Source organism: Sylvia atricapilla, chromosome 6 (genome assembly GCF_009819655.1).
Source record: "Sylvia atricapilla isolate bSylAtr1 chromosome 6, bSylAtr1.pri, whole genome shotgun sequence".
In the NCBI taxonomy this organism is placed as follows: domain Eukaryota; kingdom Metazoa; phylum Chordata; class Aves; order Passeriformes; family Sylviidae; genus Sylvia; species Sylvia atricapilla.
In genome coordinates, this window is record NC_089145.1 from 25,790,025 (window position 1) to 25,817,877 (window position 27,853).

Here is a 27,853-nt window from a genome sequence, read left to right on the forward strand (position 1 = left end):
GCACCAGGCAGTGTGCTGTGGGCAAGAGTAGTGGAAGATTTGATCTTTTCTCCTTCCTTCCCCACCCAGTCAGCAATAGAGATGTTTTGCTCCCAGTGGAGGTGATTATATTGCTTGCTAGGAGCTTAGTATTGCTTGCCATCTGCAAGGTCCCTGAGCAAGTTGTTTATGCAGATAGACTTCTAAGGTCAATATTTTTTTGGCACTATATGTCTCACTTCTCAACCTGCCAGTTGCTTCTTATGCTATACTCAGTGGTTTCTGTCCTGTCTGTTGTTAAGGTCAGGCACAGAAATTTAGTGCCTTTAATTCCCCTTCATGTGCCCCAGAAATCTTTGCCAAAAGCTTCACTCTTTCCTTCTTCTCTATCTTCTTACTCTTACCAGACACACTGGTTTGGTGCCCAGGGTCACTTTTATGGCAGGGAACATAATCTATTAGGGCTTTGCACAAGCTTTCATGGTCAGCCTTGCTGTCCAGTTTGAACAATCAGACTCAGGGATCCTGGAGGGTGGAAAGGTAATTATTTATGGTACTAGCAAATGGTATTCCTCAACATGGGAGAGATTTATGATTTCCCTCTGAACTGTTCTTTTGCTTTGTGTTTTCTTGTTAACCTCAGCTCAGTCTGAGATTAGGGGATAAAACAGCTTTTTGGGGCTACTTTGCTGCCTTTTTTTTCTTTTTTTTTTTTTTTTTTTCTTTTCCAGCAAAGATAGCTCTTTGGTTACCTTTATGCATGTGGGGATGTAACCTCTCTTCGTTTTTCTGTTTCCTCCATCTAGGTGTGTTGTTGTACTGTTCAACCCTAGAAAAAATAAGCAACACCATATTCTAAACAGCTCCAGGTGAGTAAAGCTTTAAGCTGGACTTGGTTTCTGTGAGGTGAATTCAAGACTTTTATGGCTTGACTGAAGCACAGGAGCTGCTGTTGCTCCAGGCTAAATCCCCTCAGTTAGAGTTGCCTTGGGGACAGGCTGCCTGCTGCTTTGGCTCCATCTCCTTGCATGAGGTGCTATTGCTGACGAAGTACCACCTCATAAACATTGTGATCCCAAGAGGATCTGCTCATGGTCATGTCATGGAGGGAATCTTACTACATCTCCATGGTATCTGACTTTTTTTTCCCCCCACCCCAAATGATGACCTCATTATTGAAGCCAGCACTATGACACAGCCCTGCACCTGGAATAAAGGTGCAGCAATGAACCTCAAATTTTGGAGCTTTTCTGTTACTGTAGGTTGGTGTTTGAGACTTGGGCAGCAAGAAACCCCCTCATGGCAAAGCAAAACCATTATATCAGGCTGTTATGGGTGGCTTTAGCAGCTTTTCAGTTTGTCCCAACCTACTCCCCAGTCATGATGTATTGAAATGAAGTCACATGTTGGAAATGTTTCTCAGTGTTATTTTCTCTGTTTTAGGAAAACAATTACAGCACTTGCTTTCTCTCCAGATGGAAAATATTTGGTTACAGGAGAGGTAAGTGTGAGAGGAGAGAGGGCACACCTTGTCCATTGCATTTTGCGCATCTCCATCTCCAGGCAGAGAGGCTTAGAAGAAACAGGCTGTTTTCACACAGAGAAGTGAGTTTGAGTGTTGCCTTACTGTTCAGTGGACTTGCTGAGCACTGGGTGCTCCTCCTGGGAGTTTTTGAACACCTCAGCTTGAGGGATGGGTCTTCTGGGGTGGCATCTGTGGGCTGAAGGTAGAGTGAAAATAAGCAAAAGTACATGCAGCTGTCGTTCTCTCTAGCGTCAATGAAGAGTACTTGGATGGTCCTGAATCTTGGCTTGAGCTTAGCATTGCCCCTTTAGGATTTCAGGAAGTAATTGAAGCCAGAAACAGTGTTGCAGGAAAAATGAAAAGTGCATGTGGAATGGAATTTTAGGAACAGTCACAGAAGATGCTGGTGCCTGTGGTTTGGCATTGTTTGTTTGGCTGGGGGGAGCAATTGCTTCCTCTTTCCCAACGTACCCAAAGGGGAGAATAAGGATGAGTACACTGTGTGTCTGTTCTGCATTAGAAGCTCAAGACACGAGCTGTGTCATGAGGCTGGAATTGCTGGATGTTAAAAATCCGCAGAAATGCTGACCTCTGTATGGTTGGGCTCAGTTTGCTCTTGTGTGTGATTAATGGCAGTTTACCACTAGTCCCTGTGCCTCTGTAAGAGATGGGGAGGGAGCATTTGTGAGACAGGTCTTGTGAGCCTCAGCCACAGGGAGAAATGTGTCACTGTCTTGAGTTGGAGCTGATAAGGTGGAGACTGTTTGCTCCAGAGGTCCTTGGTGTGATCACTGTGATGGCAGCTGTCATGTCACCAGGTGGCTCCAAAGCTGGGCCTGGATCCTGCATGGATCAGACCAAGCTTAGAAAAAAGAGTGGGGTTTTTTTTGACGGAAGCTACCACGACACTGAAAAAATTAGCATAAATTTTACATCATTAGATGTTGTCATTATTTTTTTTAGTGAAAACATGAGGTTTTATAGCTCATAGTGTTCAGTTCTGATGATTCTAGTGCCTTCTTTTATTTTCCTCTTTTTTTTTTTTTTTTTTAATTGTTGGTGCTTGATGCTTTTCATGTAGGGTAAGAAAAAATGGTAAAAAATGAAATGGGAACTTTTCTCACTAACAAATTTTTCTGTCAGAAAATACATTGGGGTAAATGGCAAATTAAAATTATTAAAAAAAAAAAAAAAAGCTGTTCCAGTTATACTTGAACTTTGTAGGGATTTTGTTGTTATTCTTGTGGGGTTTTTTTGGGGGGGAGGTTTGTTGGGTTTTTGTTGTTTTTTTTTCCCCCTTTGTTGCAAAACATGTCTCCTCTTGCCCTGTTGTAAAACCGTTTATTTTTTTCAGTATCCTCCCACATGTCTGACATTTGAATTATTGCTTAGTGTAGCAGTGTCCCCTGCTGGTGTCAGCAGTCGTGTCTTAGTCCAACCCCTGTCCCATAGGGAAATGTTTTCTGAGTTCACTTTGTCGAGTTCCCATGTAGCTGCATTATGCTAATTCTGCCTAATAACACCTTAGTTTTCTGCATGACTGGCTTTTCAGGGAGGAGAGCATGGAGGTTAAATTTTGGCTTCCATGCATATTAAATGTCTTATACATATTTCAAATTCATAATAAAATATTTTTTCTCTCTTTTTAATTATTATTTTTTTTTCTCCCCATGGAGGTCTAGAGTCCTTGTCCATGGGGGTCACACAGCTGTCTTTTAGTGAGCATTTCTTGAAAGATGAAATGCAAATTCAATTTTTTAAGGTCCTGGGGTATATGCTAAGTTACTGGGAAATATTTATATGTATGTATGTGTTTAAGTATAGCAGTTGTTTTGAAGAACAGCTGATTCAGGTCCTTGTAACATCTTGCCAGCCACCCTGAGACCTGAGCTCTTTGTTGCAGAGGGAGAACTGTACCAACTGCAGTTAAATCTGACCATGGCATTTTTCCAGGCCACAAGCAGTTGCTTAGCTGAGCTTTAGAACAAGGCAATTAAAACATTCACAATTTTAAGCTTTTATAGCTTTGACTTTTACTTGTGATGAGACTTGCCTCTCCCACACAATCAAGTTACTAACTTAAAACCAATCAAAAAGATACCACTCTGCCATGTTGCCATGGATATGTTATCTTACAAGCTACTGTTTTGACAGACTTCAATGTGAAATCATGAGCAGTTACTTGAGTGAGATTTGTCCATCAAGCACATTTTTTGGCCAGCATTTCAGCTCATCTTGTGCGCCTTGTTTTAATTTGGCTTAATAAACAATTAAACAAAAGACTAGATTTGTCTGGCAGAAAGTGCTGAATTGGCATTTCTGTTTCTCTGGAAAGCAAACATTAAACGGGAGGCTCTGTTCCTGCTGTGTCTTTTTCTCTGACTTTTCCCTGCCTGCACTCTTTCGGGCAGAGTGCATCTGTGTGTTACCTTGTGACAGAAATGATGCTGCCAATCCCTCAGAGACTTCCCTCAGATGGTGTGTGAGAGTTCCCACAACAGCCATGTCATGTTTTTGTATGGCATGACCTGGATTGATATCTCAAATGTCCATGTTGTGTTAGGAGCAGAGGAAGTGAGGGCTTTTTGTTCACTGAGTCTAGGGATAACAATCTATTATAATCCTTTTCACTAGCAGGCTGTAAATTCCTATTACAAAGACCAGGGATGTGCATCAAAAGTATTGTTCTAGTCCCTGGCTAGATCAGGGACTAGCATTTTGTGAGTAGCATAAGAAGAGATTTAAAGCAAGGGAGGTGGTATTAATTTGCACAGCTGTTGAAAAGCATATACTCCTTAGGTTGGTCTCAACCAGAGCTTTAAAGAATCAAAGGAACCACTAAACCTATTGTGACTGCACCGTCTAGACACCTTTTCCCAAGCTCCTGCACATTTATGTGCTCAAATCTGTCAGAACTGATTTTGGGGTTACACCTTGTGTTTTGTGCCTGTTCTTGTCCCTTCCAGAGCGGACACATGCCAGCAGTTCGGGTGTGGGACGTGGCTGAGCGAAGCCAGGTGGCAGAGCTCCAGGAGCACAAGTACGGCGTGGCCTGTGTGGCCTTCTCCCCCAGCTCCAAGTACATCGTTTCAGTGGGGTACCAGCATGACATGATTGTCAATGTGTGGTCATGGAAGGTAAGTTTTCTAGGAGGTTGGGTGAACTACAAGGCATTGCTAAGTCAAAAAGAGCTTCCAGTTTGACTGTAAACTATTTCAGTTCCATCTTGCCTTTTTTTTTTTTTTTTTTTTAAATTCTGTAGTTTTTGTTTGGTTTTTGACATTCATAGGATGGACAAATTTGGACAAGAGAGAAAAGGCTATGGTCCCTTAGGGAAGATCTAAGTCATTTCCATGAACGGATATTCTTTATGCTTGGAGATGTGTGACATTTTGCTGTCCAGCCAGAAAAGCCTGGACTTTGAAACCTTGCCAAGCCATTGTGCTTTTTTAGAGGCTTATTAAAAACTAATTTATGAGGTTAAGGAAGGAAACTCTCACAGGGCAGAGATTTCTTTTGTAGTGTAGTGGATGCTCTTGGCTTGTTTTGGTTTTTTTATGTCAGAAGTTGTGATACTCTGATCCCATCCATGATGGGTGAGAAGGGGAACACAGGGAATTCATAATGAGCGAAAGCTGATCAAAGTCACTGCCTGTCATTGGATCAAGGCAACACTTGGTAGAAACAAAACCTGTGTCTTATCCTCTAGTAAGCATTTAAGCATTTATTGTTTGTACATAAGAAAACAAACATTTCTTTTTAGTAGGCTAGGAATCTTTTGTATTGCAATAGATGTTCCTGCTACCTCTTCAAGTGCTGTAACCCTCTCTGAAAGAAATATGATTTAAGAAAAAAAATCAATGCATCTGTTAAATCTCATGGGATCATAGAATGGTTTGAGTTGGAAGAGACCCTAAAGATTACCTAGTTCCAATTTCCCTGCCATGGGCAGAGATACCTCCCACTAGACCAGGTGGAAACCCAATCACAGCCCTGTCCAATCTAGCCTTGAACATTTCTGGGAATGGGGCACCTACAACTTTTCTGGGCAGGCTGTTCCAGTGCTTCACCACCCTCACAGTAAAGAATTTCTTGATAATAGCTAATCTACATCTCTCTCTTTCGGTTTAAAACCATTACCCTTTGTCCTCTCACTACACTCCCTAATGAAGGGTCGCCTCCCCATGTTTCTTGTAGGCCTTCTTTAGTTACTGGAGGGCCAGTATAAAGTTTCCCCAGTTTTCTTAAAAAGTTCAAGTTTCTTCTCTTCTCTTGCAGCTTGTAGGTCTGTAGTCATTTAGTATGTTACTCTCTTCATCACATTTCCTGTGCTGTAATTTAAGATCTCACCGTTCTCTTCTGTGTGAGGTGAAGTTTAATGCTATATTTGCTATATTTTCATTTAGCCGAACTATGTGTAGTGAGAGAACCTAAGTGTATATGTCTGTGTTGAAAATTGAGTGCTCAGCCTTTGAGTTATTTCTAGTTACACAAATGAAAGTTGTGACTTGGACAGAGTCACAATACGTGGCATGTGTGGAACAGTACAAGGAGTTTTGCTTTCCCTTGCTTATCTGGGTTTTTCTGTTCACTGTGTAATTGTGGACATGGGAACTTCTGAGATAAGGACTGTTTGACTCTTCTGTGCTGAAGAATACACACTTTAGGCTTACACTCCAGAGTGTGATGGGAGATCTAGCTGGCCTTTACTTTGCAGGCTGGACACCAAAGCTAGAGATACTTTACCTGACCAAAGTCAATAAAGACCGAGTATATAGATCTCCTGAGGCCTTGTCCTGCACTTTTAAGCACAACCTGTCTATCCTCTGTGCTGCTGCTTTGATTTCCCCATTTCTCCTGACTGGCAGACCTAGTAATTTGGCTGTGATAGAAAAGAAAATCCATGTTGTCTGTAGGATTCCCTTGCTTCCCTAAAGAAAGACCACAGCAGTGATCCAGAAGTTGAGGTCTGCAAGGGTCCCAAGCTCTTCTCTGTGCACTGTCTTGAAAGAAGTTATGGTAATTGCTGTCCCACTTGCTTTTCCTTCATTCTGGATTGGGTGATCCTGCATGGTGATGGTGCAGCAGGCTAGACTCCCCTTGTGCTGGTTTCTTCTTCAGTTCTGCCATCACACAGTCCAGTGGGACCCTCAGAGTGACATAGCTTGTGTGCTGAGGGCATTGTGTCTGGAAGACTAGGAGCAGCTGAATCTCTGAAAGGAAGGGTAAAGGAATCACAGCAATAATGAGAAGGGGTTCTCGCTTGCCAGCCAGGTGTTGCATGCTTGCAAACCTACAACAGACAAAGCAGAAAACTTATTTATTCTCACTTTTAACTGGGAAAAGGCAGGGAGAGGAAACTGAGCAATGATGTGTGAACAGGGAACACCTCCTGCTATATGACATTCTGCCTGAGCAGTGGCCATTCTGTTTTCTGTCCCTGTGTCTTTCTCCTTTCCCAGACTTTGACATTTTGAGGTGCACATTTGAGGTAGAACACATTCTGCTTTTTCTCTTTCAGTACAGAGATGGTCTTTGCATATTTTGAGTCCTTTGATAAAGTATAACGTGTTTAAAGAGAAAGAAGAATTTGTGGAAGAACCTGTACAGATTTCTCTGTGAAAAATAGCTGTTCCCTATCTTGAATGCAATGCCCTCATTGCTGCCTGGGGGGCGATGGGGGAGTTTTTCCTTGTGCTGGCATACATCTGCATTTGCTGTTTAGGAAGGGAAATGGGTTTGCTCTGAGCTCCTGGTGATTCTGAAACCAACATGTTTGTCATGGCTCAGACACTAAGTTCCTGCAGGCCATAGTGCCTGCTGATTTGTTCTTGATCATAGTTAATGTGGAAGAGGAACTGAATATAAATATGAATTATACTGTCTGCCAAATCAATGTTCCCAGCTAATGGTGGGGAGGTTGTATATGGAGGTGAATGGGGAATAGTTTGGGCCTCATCTTTTCCCTGCTGCATTGCTTGTGCTGGATGTGTGCCTGTAACTGAAATTAGTTTCCTTTGCTTCTGAGCAAAGAAATTAATTGATATAAACAATTATGTTTCTAGAAAAACATCGTAGTGGCAGCCAACAAAGTCTCAAGTAAAGTGACAGCAGTGTCATTCTCAGAGGACTGCAGTTACTTTGTCACTGCTGGAAATCGACATATCAAGTTCTGGTACCTGGATGACAGCAAAACCTCTAAGGTGAGAGAAAGTACATCAAGGCCAACCTGTAAACAGGCATTTCTATCATAGAGCAAGGTGGATTTTGCCCCAGTGAGCTGTGGGAAGTGGGAGCTTTTTTTTTATTTTTCTGGGATGCAAAGATAGCCTTCCATCCCTGGCCCTCAAGTCTCAATCTCCGTATGGCCTGACAACATCAAAAGCTTGTCTTATCTGTCTTATCCTGCACTGAGGTAGGGGTGTGCCTCCTGGAGTTGCATAGCAGCATGCTTGTTCTTTAGTAGTCACATATACTGAAGGACAAATAAACTAGAAAAGAGCTGCAGTCGTTTAACTCCTTTGAGCATAGAGGTAGGATGAGCTATTTGACATTGGTATGAGCATCTCAAAAGGTTGTGAGTATAACTTCGAAGCATCAAACAAAGTGTTTAAACTTTTGGCCGTTGTGTTGTTCTCTGGGGGGCAGAATCCACCTATGGTGATTTTTCTGTGTGGTCATGAACAGTTGTAAACATGAACAGCAAGTAAAACCTCTCCTTAGGCTGTTGACAGTTTTTTCTTTGAATCAATTCAGCACTCAGGGGTTGATGTTCTAAAAAATTCACTGTCTGCCTAAAGTGCCTAGCTGTACTTATAGCAAACTGTTTTCTATTGGCAGGTCAATGCCACAGTCCCCTTGCTGGGTCGTTCGGGACTGCTTGGAGAACTGAGGAACAACTTCTTTGCAGATGTGGCTTGTGGAAGGGGCAAAAAAGCTGACAGCACTTTCTGTATCACATCCTCAGGCCTGCTCTGTGAATTCAATGAAAAAAGGCTACTAGACAAGTGGGTGGAGCTGAGGGTGAGTTTTACATCCTCCTATCCTGCTGAAGCAGATCAGGAACAACAAATAATGAGGGCACTCAGAGAGACAAGCTGACCATGAGCAGTGAAAATAATTGTGCCTCTGCAACCCCGTGATTTACTCTGGAAGGCTGGGCAAAAATAGTGTTATTTCTTGACAAAGGGATTTTACTGATCGTTGAGCCTCTTTCATTCTCATGCCTAAGCATTACAGCGACTGCTCCACTGGTAAAATAATGTCCTTATGGCAACTCCTATATGGTCCCCCCGGCTTGGCTGAGGCAAGTAGGAGTTTTAGAAGGATTCTGGTTTCTGTCCTCTCTGCAGTGTCTTACTTGGCTTGTGCATGCAGGTTCCCAAGGTGCTAGTTGATTTGGCTATTCTAAACTACTAGGCTGGACCATAGTTACAAATTTGATCACGCTTGTTTTCCTTTCAACTGAATGTAACATGCCCACCTGAAAGGATCCACTGTATTAAAATCAAGGGAAAAAGTCTGTCCACACTTTCACTCAAGTGAAATTCCTCTTCTTTTCTTTCCTTTCCTTTCCTCTCTAAAACCTGCCTTTCACTCTTGCTCAGAATACAGACAGCTTCACAGTAAGTTGAAAAAACTTTCTGCATTGAACTCATCCCCTTTTCACTACACTCCATTTTGTACCATTTTCTGCCATTTGTACTGATCCCAAAGGGAGGGGAAGAAAATCCATTTTGTTCTCCTTCTTATCCCCTCCGGACAGGTAATGTGTTGGTGTGTTAGTACAGGGTGAGGTGCTGTTTGCCTGCCAGTGTCGTTGAATGTCACAGAAATAAAAGCAATGTTCAGATTAGGACTCAGCTGGAGCAAATGCGTAGCTCGGCTGGCCTCCCATCATAGTGGGTGGCAGAGAAACTGGGCTTTCTTCTAACTGTTTGGGATTTGCAGTGGACCTTGGCTGTAAAGTTCTTCAGAAAGGAGAAATGGATTTTTAGGCTTTTCCTTACTCCCAGGGCTCGACTTCACTACAGCTCTTCTGACCATGACTCCTTTGTCTGTCAATTCGCTGTTCTCCCTGTTGTGTGTCGGGTGACCTTTAACGTGAGAGCACATTTCTCATTTTCTGTCTCATGTGCTGTGTCCTCCTCAGACCACCGTGGCAAACTGCATCTCTGTGAATCATGACTACATCTTCTGTGGCTGTGCTGACGGCACCGTGCGGATTTTTAACCCTTTGAACCTTCACTTTGTCACTACTCTGCCAAAGCCACACTTCCTGGGAACTGACATCGCAAGTGTGACTGAGGCCAGGTACTGTGGAGAAGGGTGGAAAGGGAGCAAGGGAGGCTTATGGGGATTAGAACTGTTCCCCAAATGTTTGCCATCTGGAGCATGCTCTTTTTATGGATTAAAATTGGCAACATTTTGCAGATCTCTCCTGTCAGCTTTTGCAGGCTTGCCCAGTATGACTGGGCTACATTTGCATTGCAAGGAGAAAGACTTTTGCCATGGGACTTCAACGCTTCTTTTGGGACCCTGGTTGTTCATGTGACAGGCTTCCCTGGCCAACTACTCTCTCTACCTATAGATGCCACATTACATTGTTCATCTCAACAGCACCCCATGGAGAATCTGAGCTCTCCTGTTCGCGCATTGCCCCAACTCCTAGAGAGCACAAGTTAACCAGGCTGTTGTTCTCTCTTTGTGCAGCCGTCTTTTCTCTGGTGTGGCTGATGCGAAGTATCCAGACACGATTGCCTTGACCTTTGACCCCACCAACCAGTGGCTTTCCTGTGTATACAATGACCACAGCCTGTATGTGTGGGATGTCAAAGATCCAAAGAAAGTGGGCAAGGTGTACTCTGCTTTGTATCACTCCTCCTGTGTGTGGAACATTGAGGTATGTTGTCTGTAGACACAGGTGTTGGGCTGTGAGTTGCAGCTGAGAAAGTCATCAGATGAGCTGCCAAATTTGAATGCAAATCCTTACTGCAGAGGGAAAGAGTGGACTCAAATTTTTAGCTGTGGTTAGTGTTTGCTACTGGACCTGGAAACAGTTCTTTGCACTGCAATGGCTAACAATGTATGGTGCTACTGGAAAAAAAATCTCATCGTTAAAAGGTGGGAGAAGGAGCAGAATGGAACAAAGTTGAATACAGAGCATCCTTTTAGAAAATGAGAGTTTATTGCTGACCTCAAAAAATTTGCTTGAGATCTGTGGGGAGTAAGCGCTTCAAAGTCAAAACCATGGAACAAGTGATATAATCTGAACTGTGGTCCTTCTTAACATATTCACCTGAACATGCAGAAATAGCCTCTCAAGTGTCTGTTATCTTGCAGTCTGTCCAGTTGGCTTTCCCTCAGAGAGACAGAGAGGAGGAAAGGAAGTGTAGGAAACAATGGAGTTGCTAATATGTTGAAATATGTCTAACAGTTGTGAGGAGAGGGAGAAGTGGAAAGAAAGTGGGAAGAGGTTGAGAACTCTGTTACTATTTATTAATTGCATCTCACCCTTTCCTTCTGAATTATAAATTGACAATAGAAGATGAAAGTTGCAAACTTTCAATGCCAGGTGGTTTATTGCATGGTCATTGTTTGGGATTTGAAGTGCTCTCTTTGAACTATTAGAAACAAAGGATACTGTTTTGTTGCATGCTTCTTAAGGAGGTTTTCTATGATGAGAGAAGCTCAATGAACATTTATTTGAAGTCAGTATGAAGCTCTGGTGTGCAGATAGGTTTTCATCAGAACTGTCTGGCTTTCACGTCTAGAAAACAGAGAACATCTCTTTTGTCTCATTTTGTTTTGAAGCTTGCTCTCAGTGTCTAGGGTGCCAGATGCCAGACAATATTAATCAGGGGTTGATTTTACTTGCTCTTAGATGTATCCAGAGGTGAAGGACAACAATCAGCCCTGCCTCCCCCCGGGTTCTTTCATCACCTGCTCCTCTGACAACACCATTCGTCTGTGGAACACTGAAAGCTCCAACATCCACGGCACAGCCCTGCACCGCAACATCCTCAGCAATGTAAGACCCTAGGTTTGGATCACCTCCTTGTCCTTGGGGTTGCTCTTCTTCACACACAGATTCCCAAGTTAAGGCCCAAAGTTTGGATCTCCAAGTCAACACAGGTTCTGTAAACTGAGCACAAATTTGGTTAACTGTATGAACCTGAAGAAACATGAAAGGAGTACTAGGTGGAAGCACAGGTTGTCTGAAATGGTCCTGGGGACTATTGCTGTTTTCATAAACCACCTTGCTTTTTCTGTCAGAACTCAGAAGGCTGACTTAGATGATCCCTACAAGTCTTCCATATTCTTGCTGTGTACCCCAATATGTTGTAATCACTAATCCCAGATCTTGTCAGAAGTGCAGGAGATGCTGTTAGTTTCTAGCTTGAATCTTTTGAAAGGGGTGATTGCGAGACATAGCTGTGAAACTTCTATCCTGCAATCTGAAGGGGCTTAGTGCTTGCTCCTAACTTAAAGGTCCTACCAATTACAGCATTGCTGCCAATAAAATGTTTATGTTGGTCAGGACCTCAGTTTCTAAGGCAGATGCTTTGCTTTAATATTCTGTAACTAGTAAATATTTCTGGGTGTATTGTGTCCCTAGGACTTGATGAAAATCATCTATGTAGATGACAACACTCAGGTACTTCTGGACACTGATTACAACTCAGCAGGAAGTGCAGACAAAGCTGATGCACAAGTGCTGGATACGAAGGTGGGGATACGCACTGTCTGTGTGAGTCCCAGCGGGGAGCACCTGGCCTCGGGGGACAGGATAGGCACTCTCAGGTAATCCCATAAAGCTTCTTATGCAGATTGCAGACTGGTCAGGCATGAGAAAATAACCAGGTCATGCTAATTTTATTAAACATACTGAAATGAGCTGTGTTATGTCCTAGAATATATGAGTTGCAGTCTCTGAAGGAAATGCTGAAGGTGGAAGCCCATGACTCTGAGATCCTATGTCTGGAATACTCCAAACCTGACACAGGTAAATGCAATTGAGCAGCTTCTCCTTTGCCTATGAATGTAATGTTGAGCAAGTCCGAATATCCAGCTATGGTATGTTAGACTTGTCATGCTGAAATACTCGTGGATTTCAGAGCAGGCTTCTAGTGTTGGGCCAGTAGATCCAGGCTTTGAAAAAGTCTTTTTTTCTCTTACTTTTTATTAGAATATTGTATGTTGAAATTGAAACTTGTTCTGTATATTATTATAATGTGAAATTCAAGTGTGTTGCTTTGTGTCCATCTGTGCACTTAGCTACAGTATAATGTTTGGTCCTTAAGGAGACTTGGAAAGCTGTTTTAAAAATGAGTTTTTAAGTCATGATCTTGTAGTCTTTTTCATTTTCTGACAGGTTTAAAGCTCTTAGCCTCAGCCAGTCGGGATAGATTGATTCATGTCTTGGATGCTGGGAAGGACTATAGCCTGCAGCAAACCCTGGATGAACATTCTTCTTCCATCACTGCAGTGAAGTTTGCAGGTAGCAAATCATGGCCTCCCTCCAAATCTGGAGCTTTGAGCACTGCTGTTGTCCCATTGTGGCTGTAATATTATCTACTTCAATACTGGACTAGGTCAATTTGAAGCTACAGATGGGGTTTTTTTTGGCCATCTTTTTCAGTTGCAGTCTTAACGGAAAGCGCCTTCTTTCCTGGTTCTGCTTTCATTTCCTCTCCCTTCCTCCCTCCTAAGAAAAACTCTCCTGATTGAAGTCCTCAGCATTTCTTTGGAAAACTGTTATCTGTAATGATTTACTCCCTCTAACTAATTTGAGAGAGAACTAATTTAGGAGAAGTCTGAGCAGTCATTGTCCAAAAAAGTCCCAAAACACACCAAAAAAAAGTTTTGGGTAAAGTAAATTTATGATTGTAAACCACTGTAAGTCTTTGCCTTCCTGGTAGTGGAGCACATTTTATCCCAGCTACTGATGGTTAGACAGCAAGACAGTCAGGAAGAGCAAGAGCTGGCTGCTCTGTCAGGGAAAACCAGATGCCAGGGGTGACAGGAAGGCTGGCAAAGGTAGTGGCCTTTTCCACTGGCCATGGGAAAGTACCACAGGACATGAACAGATCAAGTCTAGGTACAGCCAGTAGTCCAGGTCAACAGATAAATACAGAGTGATAAGACTGTGGATTCAAGCAATTCAAGGTCTTGATGAGTCTGGAGTGGTCAGGGTCAGCTACAGTTGGGTACCTGCCAGGCAAGTCCATACTAGCAAGGCAAGATGGAGTTCAGATCAGGAAACTGAGTCCATGGGTTGGGTCAGGATTTGGATCAGTGGGGTATTTGTCCAGGCACAGGTGTGGCTGCAATGCTGCTGCAGTGTAGCTCAGTTGGGACTCAAGGATGGGAACCTCGGCTTGGAAACTGCTCTTGAATGAAGAAACTCACTGAAGTTTCATAGCAGGGGCTCCTGAAAGCAACTGTGTGGTTTTTTCAAGTTTTCTTTTCTGGAGGATCTCCAAGGTCAGCAAAAGTTTCTCTGACAGATCTGTCTTATCTTGAATGCAGCCAGCTGAACTCCCAGGAGATGAGGGAAGTGGGCTCAAAGACTGGCAGCTAAGGCCTTTGCGCTGGTTTATGAGCCAAGTGCTGTCATGCTCTAAGTGGACACAGTTCAAGGGCCCATGTGAGATTGGATGCACTGTCATTACTTTTTATCAGATGTTTTATCAGGTGTTGCTTTCCTGAAGGAGCTGCTTGGTTACAGTAGAGTCCCTAGGGAAGAAGGGAAGTCTGACCCTGCAGTAAGAAAGGGCAGCAAAAACATGTGTCCAACTCTAAGCTCTGAAAAGTGCCTATTGCCTGTTTTCAGCTTCTACTGAATGAGAATGTGCCATGTTGCCACAGAGTGCTGTGGCATACAGAGATATGGGCATACTGGTGAGAGAGAAGACAGAATTACATCTTAATCTGTTCTGAAAATCATGTGTTAAAGCCAAAAGTAAAGACAAATGCTGTCCATGAGAAGAGGGCTTCTGTTTTGCTGCTTGGGGACGGGTCAGTCTTATCTAATCAAGGCTGGAATAAATGAGCAGTGGTATAAATTGAAGCATTTCCTCCACCTTTTATAAGTTCATCTTTTGTCTTCTGCCTTTTAATTCCAGCCAACGATGGGAAAGTGCGAATGATAAGCTGTGGGGCAGACAAGAGTATCTATTTCCGCACTGCTCAGAAGGTAACCTTATCACTGCTTTTTGTACACTTCTAATTTCTAATCTCTCCACAAAGGAGTTACTTCAAAGAATGATATCAGAGTTTCTGTATGAGCTTGTTGCTATTTCAGCCTCAGTGCCTCCCACTGACTCAATAGAAGAGATGACATTCAGAGAACTAGTTGTGTGAAGCATGTAGCTACTCCCAGCCTGACCTCTCACAGCAAGATGTGAAATAGAGAACTGCTAGAATATCTGGTTTTCTTTCACTGCCAGAGCTATTGTGAAAACTGGTGAAATAGTATGGGCTGGAAGGAAGAGTTCCTTGTGCTTCCAGTCCTGTCTGCTCCCAGCAGCTTCCCGGGAAGGATTGTTTTGTGCTGGCTGTGTGAGAAGACTCATCTGTATTTACTTTTTTTAAATAATGGATTAAGTACTTGATTTTGTTACCCATATGTTAAGAGTTGTTACCCATATGTTTAGACAGGAGAAGGGGTCCAGTTTACCCGAACACATCACATTGTTAGGAAGACCACTCTTTATGACATGGATGTAGACCCCAGCTGGAAATACGCAGCTATTGGATGCCAGGATCGTAACATCAGGTTAGTTTACTTCTCATCTTGAAAATATTTTTGCAGTCATAAAAGAGGCAGCTCCACCTCCATCATTATTCCTCTAAGTTGTTTGATACAGCATTTTCAGACAGATCTGAGGCACTGGGAGGTTGAACTCTGCCTTTGCCCTCACTGATAAAAAGCTGTGAACCTGCAATTTCCATGGGACTCACTGGGTTACTCTGCAGAGCAAAGCCTTTCTACTGGGGGAGCAAGTGTGCCTTCCTTGGCACATCATTGAACTGTGGAGCAAGAACCTCTGCACTGTGGTAATTTTTGGTTTTGAAGGTACTTAGTGAAAAGCTGTGAGGTGCTGTGGAATACCTGGGACTCTGGGAACCTAAAACTGAACTAGATGTGACTGTCATTGAACAAGTGAAGTTCATTCTCTTCTCTATTTTTATCCATTTCTCCAGTATGTCTGCTTGAAAGCAAAGGAGTCTCTTTGTAGTTGTCTATCTCCTCCTATTGTAGTTGTGTGAGATGTTAGGAGTTTTGGTCACATTTTGGTCATATCTCCACTGGATGTAATTTGGTTTTGTATTCTGTCATAAAGTGTCTCACTCTCTTAATCCTTTGCTGTAGTATGAAGGAGCTCCAGCTATTTTTACAGCAATGAGGACTGATTGATTATTGGCTTGAGAATAAAGCCTCAATTCAGATGATCTGCCTCTGCATTACTTTTAAGGTTGTTTCTTGAACTGTTTAATTGTCTGGTGATAATACTTCATGGAGATAATTTCTCCACTTTCTATAGTTTGGCCCTGTTTCCTGTATTTTATGTGGAATGAGGAACAGGGAGAGAAAACGATCCTGGTGACAACAGCCCCAGAGTAGTACCTGGGCACAGTGAGCCATGTTGTCTTATGTCATCCTCTCAGGGTTTTCAACATAAGCAGTGGGAAGCAGAAGAAGCTTTACAAGGGATCCCAAGGTGAAGATGGCACCCTTATCAAAGTAAGCTGTTTTCATTTCCTTCCATTTTCAATTTTTTCAGCTTTTCAATTGCAGATCAGTGGCAAGAAAATGAAATACAAATCTGAATACAGTAATTCTTTCTTTTTTTTTTTTTTTCCGCTTGCTCCATACTCTGTCCTTTACCCTGCTGCTGCTTCCTCCTACTTCCACTTTTAAGGGCTGGTAATGTATTTGGGTTTCATCAGGCTAAAACTGGAAAATAGTCAATGAATGCTGAAGCTGGTCTATGATTTTTCTCTCTATCCTGTTTCTGAAGTGAGACATAGGACCATGCTGTAGAACTGCACCAATATCTGTCAGGAAATTACTTAATCCATTTAATGTAATCCTTTACTTTTTGCTGCAGAGAGTTAATTCTTGCTTTCTTGACTGGTTTTGTTAGGATTTTTAAAGTGGAAATGCCTATTGATCAGTGTTTGTGAAATGGATTTCAGGGGACAAATATAAGAGAAACTCTTTGAGTCAATAAAATTAAGTAGCATTGGACCTGAAAAGCCTGGGTCTTGGAGTTCTGGACAAGCATGGTCAAGCTTAGAGAGACTCTGTTCAAGTTCCCCACCTGCTGAGTGCATCCAGGCCTTGGGCAGGGTAGCACACGTGCTTCTGCCTCTATCCAGGGCTTACTCTGGTAAATCAGGTGTGTTCAAGATTCACAGTTGAGTGGAAGAACTGCATTCTTGTCTGTAAAGGGGAAAAGCCAGTTGACAAAATATTTCTCAAGTTAAGTTGACAAACAAGCTTCTTCATTTTTTTTTTTTTTACTGGTAATTTTCTGCTGCTGCACAGGGCAGCAGTATTATTATTAGGGACTGGAAGGAGTGTCCTGTGAGGAGCAGTTTGAGGATTTAGGGCTTATCTGGTTTGGAGAGGAAGAGGCTGAAGAGTGACTGCATTGCTCTCTACAGCTTCCTGAGGAGGCGACACATGGGGGGGAGGTGCTGAACACTCAGGTGACAGGGTATAGAGGAGTAGTTCAAAGCTGCAGTGGGGGCATTAGGAAGGATTTCTTTACTGGGATTTTGGCCAGATACTGGAATCGAAGTCCTGCATAAGTGGTTGACACTCCAAGCCTGACAGCACTGAAGATGCATTTGATCAATGCACTTAATAGCAAGCTCTGATTTGGTCAACTCTGAATTGGTCAGGCAGGAAGAGATACTTGTAGTTCCCTTCTAGCTGAAACTATTGATGGGTGTAAATAACTGGGTAAAAAGGGAGGAGGAAACAAATCATTATGTTCAGTGTCAGCTCTTCCGTTTTTACAGAGAAAGATAAATTCTTTCTCTTTGCTGTCTGTAATTCCTACAAATTTTTTATAAGCCAGAGTAAAGAAAATGAAAAATTGATGCTACACTTTAAATTGCTGATAAGCTTAGGTGCTTGATTAGATTTTTCTCAGACAAAAAACTACGGAATGTTCTGGAAGCTGGATTTTTTGTTTTTAATATCCTTTATGTTTTTTTGTGTTGGTTTTTTTATGTGTATCTCAAGTAGGGAATCTCAATTACTTTTACTGTTGATTTGCTTATTTTTAAGACAATTATGTAACCAAGGGATTATGTTTGTCTCTGGAATTTAAACTTTCTTGGCATGTTATTCTGAGATCATACACATTGCAGTTTAATAAGTAGAACCCACACAGTGACACTGGAAGCAAACATCAACAAAATAAACATAACAAACCAAAATTATTGAAATACCATGTCTCCCTTGAAAAACAGAGTTTGCCCTCTCAGTTCCTTAAAATTCTATAAAGGACAGACCAGGACATTTGGTGACAGTAACTATATTTCCTGTATAGTGCTGCATTAGACCTGGTAGGCATTTGCAGGGGATTTTACATTTCATCCAAGATAAAGCAATAAACAGGTGCATATGAAAAAAAACAAACAATGAATAAAATAGCTGAAAAATGGGAGTTGCAAATGCTGGAGATGAGACAGCATCATTATCAAATACTTTCTTGGCAGTGTTGAGTTATTTTTTGCTTTCACTCCTGAAGACTTGAATCCTTTAATATTTCACTTAACTGTCAGCTTTGATTTTTTTTTTCTTTTTTTATGGTGTGTTTTGGGGTGGGGGTTTCTTGTTTTGTTTTGATCTTAACACAGAAGAAAGTAAGACCCCTATGGTTAAAAGACAGTAGGAGAGAGGTAGAAATCTGTCCATTGGTGGCAATACCTTCACAGTCATGAAGGCATTTAAGTGCCTTCAGTCTCTGATTAGGTTGAAGATAGTCTTAAAAGTCTAGTCAGATTGGAGATTTGTCCTGGGATATTGGATAGTTAGGTACTCAACTGGACTCCTGTGGGGGCTGCTTGTATTTCTGACTGGCCGTCTTGGGTGTTCTGGACTATTTTTATGTAGTTGGAAGGTAGTTTCTCACCAGATCTTTGCATTCCTCCTAAACCAGGTGCAAACAGATCCTTCTGGTCTTTATATTGCAACCAGTTGTTCTGACAAGAATCTCTCCATCTTTGATTTCTATTCTGGCGAGTGTGTTGCAACCATGTATGGACACTCAGGTAAGGCTTGTAAACTTCTGGAAATTTTGGGGTTTTATGCTAATGACAGAAAAGCGTTCTGCATGTTCAATTTTTGCATTTTGCATACAAGCACACACACACATACCCACCTGTCAAGCCATGTTAAGTTTCATTGTGATATACCCTCAGCTCCTACCATGCAGGAGCTATTCTATTATAGGCAAAAAGAGAATTCAGTCTTAATGTATATTTTGCCATGGAGTACCATTTCTATGTCAAGCCTAGATTCTTGGTTAAATGAGTATGGTAACTGGGGCATATTGATCAGTGAAGTGTGAATTACCAAGTGCAGACAGGCTATTTGGCTAATGATCTCTTCTGTCCATTTGAATGATTCAGGGAAGATTGGGTTTTTTGTGCTTTATTTCTCACAGAGATTGTAACTGGGATGAAATTCAGTAATGACTGCAAACATCTGATCTCTGTTTCTGGTGACAGGTAAGAGGTTTTGTGTGTTTGTGGCACTGGCTCATACTGAGTGTAACATGTCCTTAGGAAAGGTAGATTTTTTTTTTTTTAGGGATGTTTTATGAATTCCAAATAAATCTCGGAGCTTTCTGAATCCTAAATGTGTGCTGTTGGCAAGGCTCATAGAACTGATGTTAGTGTTCCATGGAATGAGACCTGTGTGAAATATTTCCCTTTTCTGAGAGTAAATACTATTCTGTGCTGGAAAGGAGGCAGAGATGTGACCTGTTTCCTGACCCACCTTCAGAGCTGAAATACAAGGCATCTTGTGCTATTCTTGCTAGTAGTGACAAAACTTTTTCATGCAGTACTCCTGTTGATGAGATTTCACCAGGTGAAAGAGTCTGTTTAGCAGCAAAAGGGACAGACCTGTCCTCACTTTTTGGTCCTGTCCATATGGACTTCTTCCCACTCCCAAGTCAGCAGTGGTGCAGCTGACCTTCATTCAGCTGATTCAGGTCACTACATAAGTACTCCCCAGAGATGAGTTTTCTGCACATTTAGTGAGCTAAATCAGTTCACAAAAATCTTAAGTAGTCACCAGACTGAGCCCAAGAGAAAAAGGAGAATGTATGCCTAGTATGATGATTGTACAGGTGAGTGGAGCCACTATTTCTGGAATCAGTGAATGCTTAAATCAGCTGAACGGAATAAAATTTTTCCTTTGAGAAAGATGGCTCCTGGAATGCTATTGCAAGTTCAGAGCAACCCAGATTCACTTTCTCACTCTTTTTTTTTTTTTTTTTAATTAATAAAACACAATTGAATTTGAAAGAGGGTTTTAGAGGGTGAGTTCTTACAGAACATACAGTATATAATTTTAAATTTCATCAGTTGGTTGTTTCTGTTTTTCAATAATAAATAAATAAATAAGTTTTCCTCTTTCTTTTAAATAGATTAGGGACAAATGTTGTAGAAGAGAGAGTCCTTTTCTTGTGAACTACTGACAAGTTCCAGAAGCATGGAAGGTTTGAAGTTCCCAGTGATCCCTGTGATTTAGTGCAACATTCTTTTGTTGACATTTCCATGAGCAAAAGGGTTATTTTCTTCATTAAGGATGTGCAGGAGGTGGATGAGAAGTGAGGAAAGGATTCCTGAACAAGTTTGCTGTAAGGAAATGAGAAAGCACCTTTTTCGAAGGAGAACAGGGAACATAGTCCGTTCACACACAGCAGAACATGCAAAGATTAGAGCTGAGAATAGAAAGAAAAACAGGGATGAGAAAGGGCACAATGACTATGAGATTCATGTGAGGAAAATAATTCAAGGTGAGAAAAAATGAAACAAAATCCCCTCCCCAGCCCCAGCAAAAGGGGTAGGTGGGCACTTGCTTCTGCAGTTTGTATTGGATGCTATTGTGTTCACAGGCTTGGGTTGTTTGCTGCTTGTCTCTAGGTTTGATAACTGCGGGGGTGGGATAAATGAACAAGCCAGATTTGCTTTCAGAATTTTGTTTCCTCCATTTCAGTATTTTTTTAACAGCAGATTATGGTTGCTGTTACTTGGAGAGAACTGCTGCTTGAGGGGAAACAGCTGGGTGCCTTAGGTTGCCATAGTTCCCAGACAAGTGCCTCACCCCTTTCTCCTGGTTGAAAAGCTCCAGTGGGAGGATGAGAGTGTGTTCACAGGCAATGGGAATTGTCTGTATGTGATTTCAGTAGCCAGGAGTGATGCTCCTGAGCATGGCGCTGGGGACAAGAAGGGAATTTTTAGTTTTGTGTTAAAATCTCTGCAGACTGCACAGAGGGGTTTATGGGCTTTTTTTTTTTTTTTTTTTTTTTTTTTTTTTTTTTTTTTTTGTGTGTGTGTGTGTGATATGGTAAATAAAACTTTTTAAATTGATTCCTCATGAGAGAGAGAAAAAATGAAGAAGATCCAGGTATTCAGGATCCTAACACTTTTGACATTTGCCTCAGCTGAAGGAGACCAAAGTTCATCGTCATTGTTCAAAATGGCAAAGCAAATTAATATTTACATGCTAGTAAGAAAGAGGGAAAATGACTTTTCCCTCAAGTCACTTTCCCTTCCTCAAGTCATTGAAAAATCTTCCGTGTCTCGGAGTACCCATGAGTGTATTGGCATTGATGGGTCTTGAAGAACTGAATTAAATCCTCTTCGGATTCCAAAGTAGGGTGCAAGATTTTATAAATGATAGCCAAAGCACCTTTTCTGATTCTACATCAGTGTAGGTATATCCAGCTAGACAGGAAAGATGACTGAGATGAAAAGAATTAGTTAGCACTGAAATTAAATTTCGAAGACAATGCTGGTCATTTTACTTTCTAGTAGCTGAAGATGAGATACAGTGTTCTTTAATGTGATGAGAAATACATTTTTTAAGCTGAATTTCTGAAGAAATTAATGAAATGAGACCACAATGTCGGTTTCCCTCTCTCAAATGCTTTTGAGTCCATTGACCAAATTCAGTCAAATTTCACAGAATATTTCACAGACCATTCTGAATTGGAAGGGGCCCACAAGGATTATCAAATCCAGCTCTGAAGTGAATGGCCCATACAGGAATTGAACTCATGGTCTTGGTGTTATTAGCAGTGTTCTCTGACCAGCTGAGCTAATGGCTGTGTAAATTTTGTGCAAGCGTCCTGTAGGAAATCCCAAGTAAAATATTAGAAGCACCCTGACTGCAAAAAGTTATTCACTGTTATTACAGAGACTCCATGGGATTGTGGGCATTAGGAAGGCCTTGCCTTTGGGGGTCATGGCAATCAGAGACTTCAGCTTAGTCACTGTTAGAGGATGCAAGGGACATCTGTAGGCTCCACTTATCCTGCTGACCATGGAGGAACTTGTTACAGCATTTCCTTCGGCAGCTGGTCAGATAGTCAAAAAAGGTATAGGATTAGAGAGGAGTCTGTGTAAATTATCTCTGCAGTTGCTCTTGCTTACAAGGAGTCTTTGACAGGCAGGTTTAACCCTTTTGTCACGAGGCTTGTGATGGGATTGAGTTTCTGTGAAGCTGTTTCTGCATGTATCTCTCTGCCACAGACAGAAGGGCTCTTGTTTGTCCCTGCAGTGGGAATTAGTACCAATGAACTGAACTGAGACTTGATCCCAGCCTCACCTTTCTCTTTCAGCTGTATCTTCATCTGGCGTCTGAGCTCAGAGATGACCATCAACATGCGGCAGCGACTGTCAGACATGAAACAGAGAGGGAAGCAGGCAGAGAAGTCTCCTCCTCACAAGGCAGCTGGACTCATGAGGTGAGCAGAGCAGACTGAGAACAGGTGGCTGGCTGTGTGGAATGTGACAGCGTGGCACTGGGATTCAGCTGTAAGGTTCTTCCTGTCTTCACTGAGTGTGTTCTTCCAAAAGTTCTTTTCTTATTCCTCTGCTGGATTTGGTTTTTACCCCACTTCTTTGGACATAGAAACCAGGCTGGGATCTTCCAGACAGACTTAGTATGCTTCACTGATTGCAATATGTGTGCAATGCCTCATGTGTCTTAATTTAGTTTAATGATGTGGTCAGAAACTTTAATAAGCAGTTCACCTAGGACTACTGAGGAGGATACACAGAATTCCACAGGGAAGCTGTGATCCTTCACGAGCAGAGTTCTCTAGCTGAATGCAACTTAAAGGCTGTTTTCTATGGTGTCAGTACTGAAGCACACCTGTGAACTCTATGAGCTGGCTATTTTGAGCATAATTCTAAAAGAGTCCTTACAGTTTTGCTGTTTCTTTGTTAACTATTTTCTGGAGGCTTTGAAAAAACTCAGCTAAAATAATTATTATATAAATAATAAATACAAAAATAATTTAAATGGGAAAAGCTCTTGCTAGCTAAATAATGTTATTATTTTTTGCTTGGTAGACAACATATCTAAAAGCAAATTACTGCAGCCTACAAGCTGAATAGATCTAAATTTATCTGGTGACCTTTCTTTAAAATGTGGTGCTTCTGTTTTTAAAGAGAACAAGAGTGACAGGGTATTTTTGATTATTAGTCTAATGTGTTTGGTTTCTCTGTAGTTTGTAAATAACTGAGTCTTATAGTTGGACTATAAGTAATACAGGAGACAGTCCTGACCAAGCTGTTATGAAATCACAGTGGGGGAAAAAAGGATAAATGCAGATTTTTTTGTTCCTATGTCCCAAATGACTACAAATGGAGTTCTGGTTATACAATACCAAGCTCTGGAGGATTTATCACGCTGGTTGTTGAGTATCACGAGGACTTTCCCACTCCCTTTGGAAGTAAGAAATGTTGTAACAAGTCTGTCTGCATAGTTTTGTTTTGGAAAGTCTTGATCTGCTCATTCCTGAAATGAGTCTTGTCTAGTAAGTGCTTTTGGTAATGATGCCGGGAAAATTCAAGAAGCCTTTTTTCTAGCCAAAAGTTCTGGATCTGTCAAGCCATGTGCTTTTTATAGCAGTCTCCTATTATTCCAGCAGCTGCAGCCTTACCCTACCAAGGCTCAGCCTGTGACAGATAATCCCAGTCCTGTTCCACGTGAGGTGATACTTGTTTCCATCACAGACGCCTGCAGAAGGGCGGTGCTAGTGCCACGCCAAGCCCAGAACTTTATTAAACTTGTTTGGTAGCCTCTTTGCAAGGCTGGAATCTACTTGTCAGCCTTGAAAGCCTGTTTTCAGTTTCGATCGTCCTCTGTGGTCACTGGAGATCAGCAAAGACATAATTCCCAGAGCATTTTGGATTGGTACTGACAATGGAAGAAGAGCCTATCGGAGCAGCATTATTGAGGTGGGAGAAGGAAAACTAATGAACTTGAGTGAGATTTGTTTTCTAGGTGCTCTGTACCTGTTCTGATTGTTTCCCAAGCTTGTCTGTGTAGGTTGCAGTAGAGAGTTGAGTTGCAACTTGTGTAGAATTGTTGTCTCAGAAGACTGACAGCAATATGAGAAAGCTCACTGCCTTGTGATAAGTAATTTGTTCTGCTAGATCTTCTTTAGAACAGTACTGCTAGAATTTGGTGGAGGAAGTAACACTTTCTGCTAGTTTCATGGTATGCGTGTATTACAGGATGAATAATCAAAATAGTGCTGAGGTAACAAAATTGATCTGAGGAGGCAGAGGGAGATGAATGTTTTTAAATCAGGACAGTGCTGTCTATCCAGTTGCAACTGTCAGGGCAGGAAATTGATCCAGGTGAGCAACATCAGCAGTGTAAACACACCAAACGTGCCTTTTTAGGTCAAACCAGTGTTCCACAAAGCCCAGTATTTTGCCTGTGACCGTGGCAGTGGAAGATGCTATTTAGTGAGACACTCTCTGAGCTTTGCTATATGAACCTTTGTGGTCCAGTTGCCTCATGCACCATTACAACATCAGGGATATTAGGAGGTACATCTCTACCTTCTTCCTTTACTATGTAGATATGGGCCAGTTGTCCACTAAGTTTGTATAAATTCTTTTTGAACTTCATAATATTGTCTGCCTCTGCAGCCTCCTTTGGTCACAAGCTCCTGGAGTTCACTGCTCTCTGTGGAAAGAAGGGCTTTTTTTATCTCTGTTAATGTACATTCTTACTAGTTTTGTTGAAAGTCCTCTGCTTCTGAATATTTTGAGCTCTGATGATCTTTTGTTCTGAAGTCAGCTACTGGTAGTCCCCATAGTTTTGTGAACCTTTTTCATAGCCTCTCTTATTCCAACCTGTTCTCTGCACTGAAGTGTTCCAGCATTTTTCAGTCCCTCCAAAAATTTTTAGAGACTAAAGTTTCTCTTTTGAATGATTTCTCTGAGTCACTTTTTTGGGACATTGTATTACCTTGGAAGTGCTCTGACCTGTATGACCCACAGTTCTCCATAGTGTGCCTGACAGCTTTTGAGTTCTACCTCTGGTTGTGGTAATTGCAGATGTATGCTTTTTTCTGAACATAAGGAGCTTTGATAGTTCAGGATAATAGAACTTGTACTCAGCTGAGATTGCTGGTACATTTTGGTTTTAAGGCTTTTATGTTTTCAGAGAAGGAATTACGTAAAGGCCATTTAGTAGGGTTTTGGTTTTGATCCAAGTATGCATTTATTGTTTAGAAAAGCTTGTCTCAATTTTTAAGCTGATTTTACTGTGGAATTTCTGTGGGGCTTATAGTCATGTTTTAAAAATCACTATATCTATGGTTTTCCTTGACTCTTTACTATAAATAGCAGGCGAAAAAAGGTTATCCAAATTAAATAGTCTAAAAGTTATATTTGTATACTGAAGAAGTACTGTGTACCATCAGATATATTTGGAAAGAGGAGCTCCTTATCAAATTCTCAGTGTGTCTTGTCCAGTCCAGGAAAGCTGTGTTGTTTCCAGGGATTAGAATGGGGCAGGCTTTTGATGCCTTATTAGAAATTGTGCCTCAGTCTCTGATGAACTACTGCAACTATAACACTGGGGAAACTCTGGAATCAGTGCACTATGATCCTTCTGTGGGGAAAAGTAGAATAACTTTCTTATTAAAACTCTTTAACATTTGAGGGGAAAGCAGGAGGATATAATCTGTCAGTGATACCTACCACACAGGATGTTACAGTTTCATAAATATGTGCCCAAAGCTGAGGGTTTAAGTAGCACAGGATCAGAGTGAGAATGCTGACAACATACCTCTATAAATGGATAGTTGTTATTCTTGTCTGCTTTGTTTTGTTTTGAGGAAGCAGAACAGGGTTTGGGTTCAGGTCATACAAAAGAATACAGAGTACCTATTATTGTATGTCTGAATACTAGAACTTCATAATGACATGTGACGCTTTTAAGTCTCTAACATGTCCTGAAGACTTTCTAATTTAAGGTCTTTCTCTTCCATTCATCCTGTACTGTCTGCCCCTTCAAAGACTGAAAGCTGAAGAGCAGCTGACACTTCTACCCCATATAGAACAAGATCCAGGTTGTAGTGAGCTGGGAGTTTGCCTCTTCTCCCAGGCAACTAGCAATAGCACAAGGGAAAATGACCTCAAGTTGTGCCAAGGAAAGTTCATGTTGGACATCAGGAAAAGTTTCTTCACTGAAAGAGTGGTTAAGCATTGGAAGAGGGTCCCAAGGGAAAATTGTTGAGTCACCACCCCTGGAAGTATTAAAAAATGAGTAGACATGATAGTCCATGATATGGTTACGTGGGCATGGTGATATTTAGTCAAATATTGGACTTGATGATCTTGGAGATCTTTTCCAATCTTAATGATTAATAGTTCCTTAGCAAAGAAGATGAGCAATTACAATTAAAACACTTGCCCTGAGTCACATGGATTGTGAGAACTGGACATGTCTGTACATGCTATTCTGGCATATCTACTCTGAAACATCCATTCTGGTATAATGATGCTTTGGGATTTGGCTCTCAGGAGGAATTCAGCAAATGCCAGAAGTCTTACTCCTTAATTTTCAAAATGCTCTCATGCTGTGCTTATTTGTGGAAACAACTTCTGTGCTTGAAAACTCCCTGTACATCACACCGACTTCCATCTAAGCATGAAAAAGAACTGAGGAAGAGTATTGAGGAGATATATGCAATAGGAGGCTTGGGAGAAAATCCACAGTACATGAGGAAAGGGAGGGAAAGAAAGGAGAAATAGTGAAGTCTGAATAGAAGGATAGACTTGGGCAAGAACAACAGTTAAAACACTCAAGACCTTATGAACCTAGTTTTCATTTCAGGAGTATCTCAGTTTCAAGTCAGTGGGCCCAGGATCATTTTGAAAATATCATTCATTCATCTATCTCCCTTCAAGTTACAGAACTGAGTTTGAAAAGCATACTTGAGTTGTAAAAAGAAGGATGTGGAAGATGGGTGTGAGTTTTTGCTGGGAGAATGCAAGATAACCCTATGATTGTTTCAAATACGTTACTTCATAACTTGTTTATCACTTCCTGTGAAGTAAGAAAAAATTCATCTGACTTCCAAAATATGTGTTGCATTCTCTTACTGTGCTACTTTAAGGATACTGTAACATACTTTTCCCCCCTCACTAATTTTTTTGGTCACTATCTGATGGACAGGGGCCATCTTTTTATTTGTAACATAAAACCCATGGATAGCCATTCTCCCTTCTCCATTTACACTAATGAGAGTACACATAGGAGCTTGGCAATCACATAATCTTGCCTTGCTGTATCACCTCATCATTGTGAGGTATTCAACCAGCTAGATGTTTAAAGGTCTAATAATCCAATCCTTCTGTCTCAATACACTCCTCAAACAGCCATGATAAACACAAGCAGAAGGATGCTATCAAAGTTACTGATACAAAATTAATATTACCTACCAAGAATAAATGTAATTAATATATGTCATAGGATGAAACATGGCATATCCTCAAACATGCTGTGGTGCTTGGGCTTTGTTAGGATTCCTCTGATTAGACACAAGAACCTGAGAGTGACAAGATGAAAATACGAGGAGGCAATAGAAAAGATGAAACAACTTATGAACTCAAATGTCAAAAGTAGATTTGGATGGCCAAAATGAAACTTTTTCACTTGAGAACTCCACAGGTTACAGTCAGTTTCACTTTTCTTTTTGCCAGAACACTTCAAAACTCATCTGAAATGGTCAAGTAGTTATTACTTCTAATGAAATGGAAATTAATGTTCTGCCACTA

At 41.4% G+C, this 27,853-nt stretch overlaps 1 protein-coding gene across 1 annotated transcript in view; it reads left to right on the top strand.

The window, feature by feature from the left end:
* MAPKBP1 (mitogen-activated protein kinase binding protein 1) overlaps positions 1–27,853 on the top strand; it is a 100,089-nt gene that overhangs the window by 52,225 nt on the left and 20,011 nt on the right. Inside the window, exons 3-19 of the mRNA XM_066321239.1 lie at positions 786–848; positions 1,423–1,480; positions 4,471–4,641; positions 7,570–7,707; positions 8,345–8,527; positions 9,657–9,817; positions 10,217–10,406; positions 11,388–11,534; positions 12,123–12,307; positions 12,418–12,509; positions 12,879–13,004; positions 14,632–14,702; positions 15,163–15,284; positions 16,178–16,253; positions 18,688–18,799; positions 19,195–19,258; positions 22,384–22,509. Coding sequence (XP_066177336.1) covers positions 786–848; positions 1,423–1,480; positions 4,471–4,641; positions 7,570–7,707; positions 8,345–8,527; positions 9,657–9,817; positions 10,217–10,406; positions 11,388–11,534; positions 12,123–12,307; positions 12,418–12,509; positions 12,879–13,004; positions 14,632–14,702; positions 15,163–15,284; positions 16,178–16,253; positions 18,688–18,799; positions 19,195–19,258; positions 22,384–22,509 — 2,085 coding nt within the window. The remainder of the gene's footprint in view (positions 1–785; positions 849–1,422; positions 1,481–4,470; positions 4,642–7,569; positions 7,708–8,344; positions 8,528–9,656; positions 9,818–10,216; positions 10,407–11,387; positions 11,535–12,122; positions 12,308–12,417; positions 12,510–12,878; positions 13,005–14,631; positions 14,703–15,162; positions 15,285–16,177; positions 16,254–18,687; positions 18,800–19,194; positions 19,259–22,383; positions 22,510–27,853) is intronic.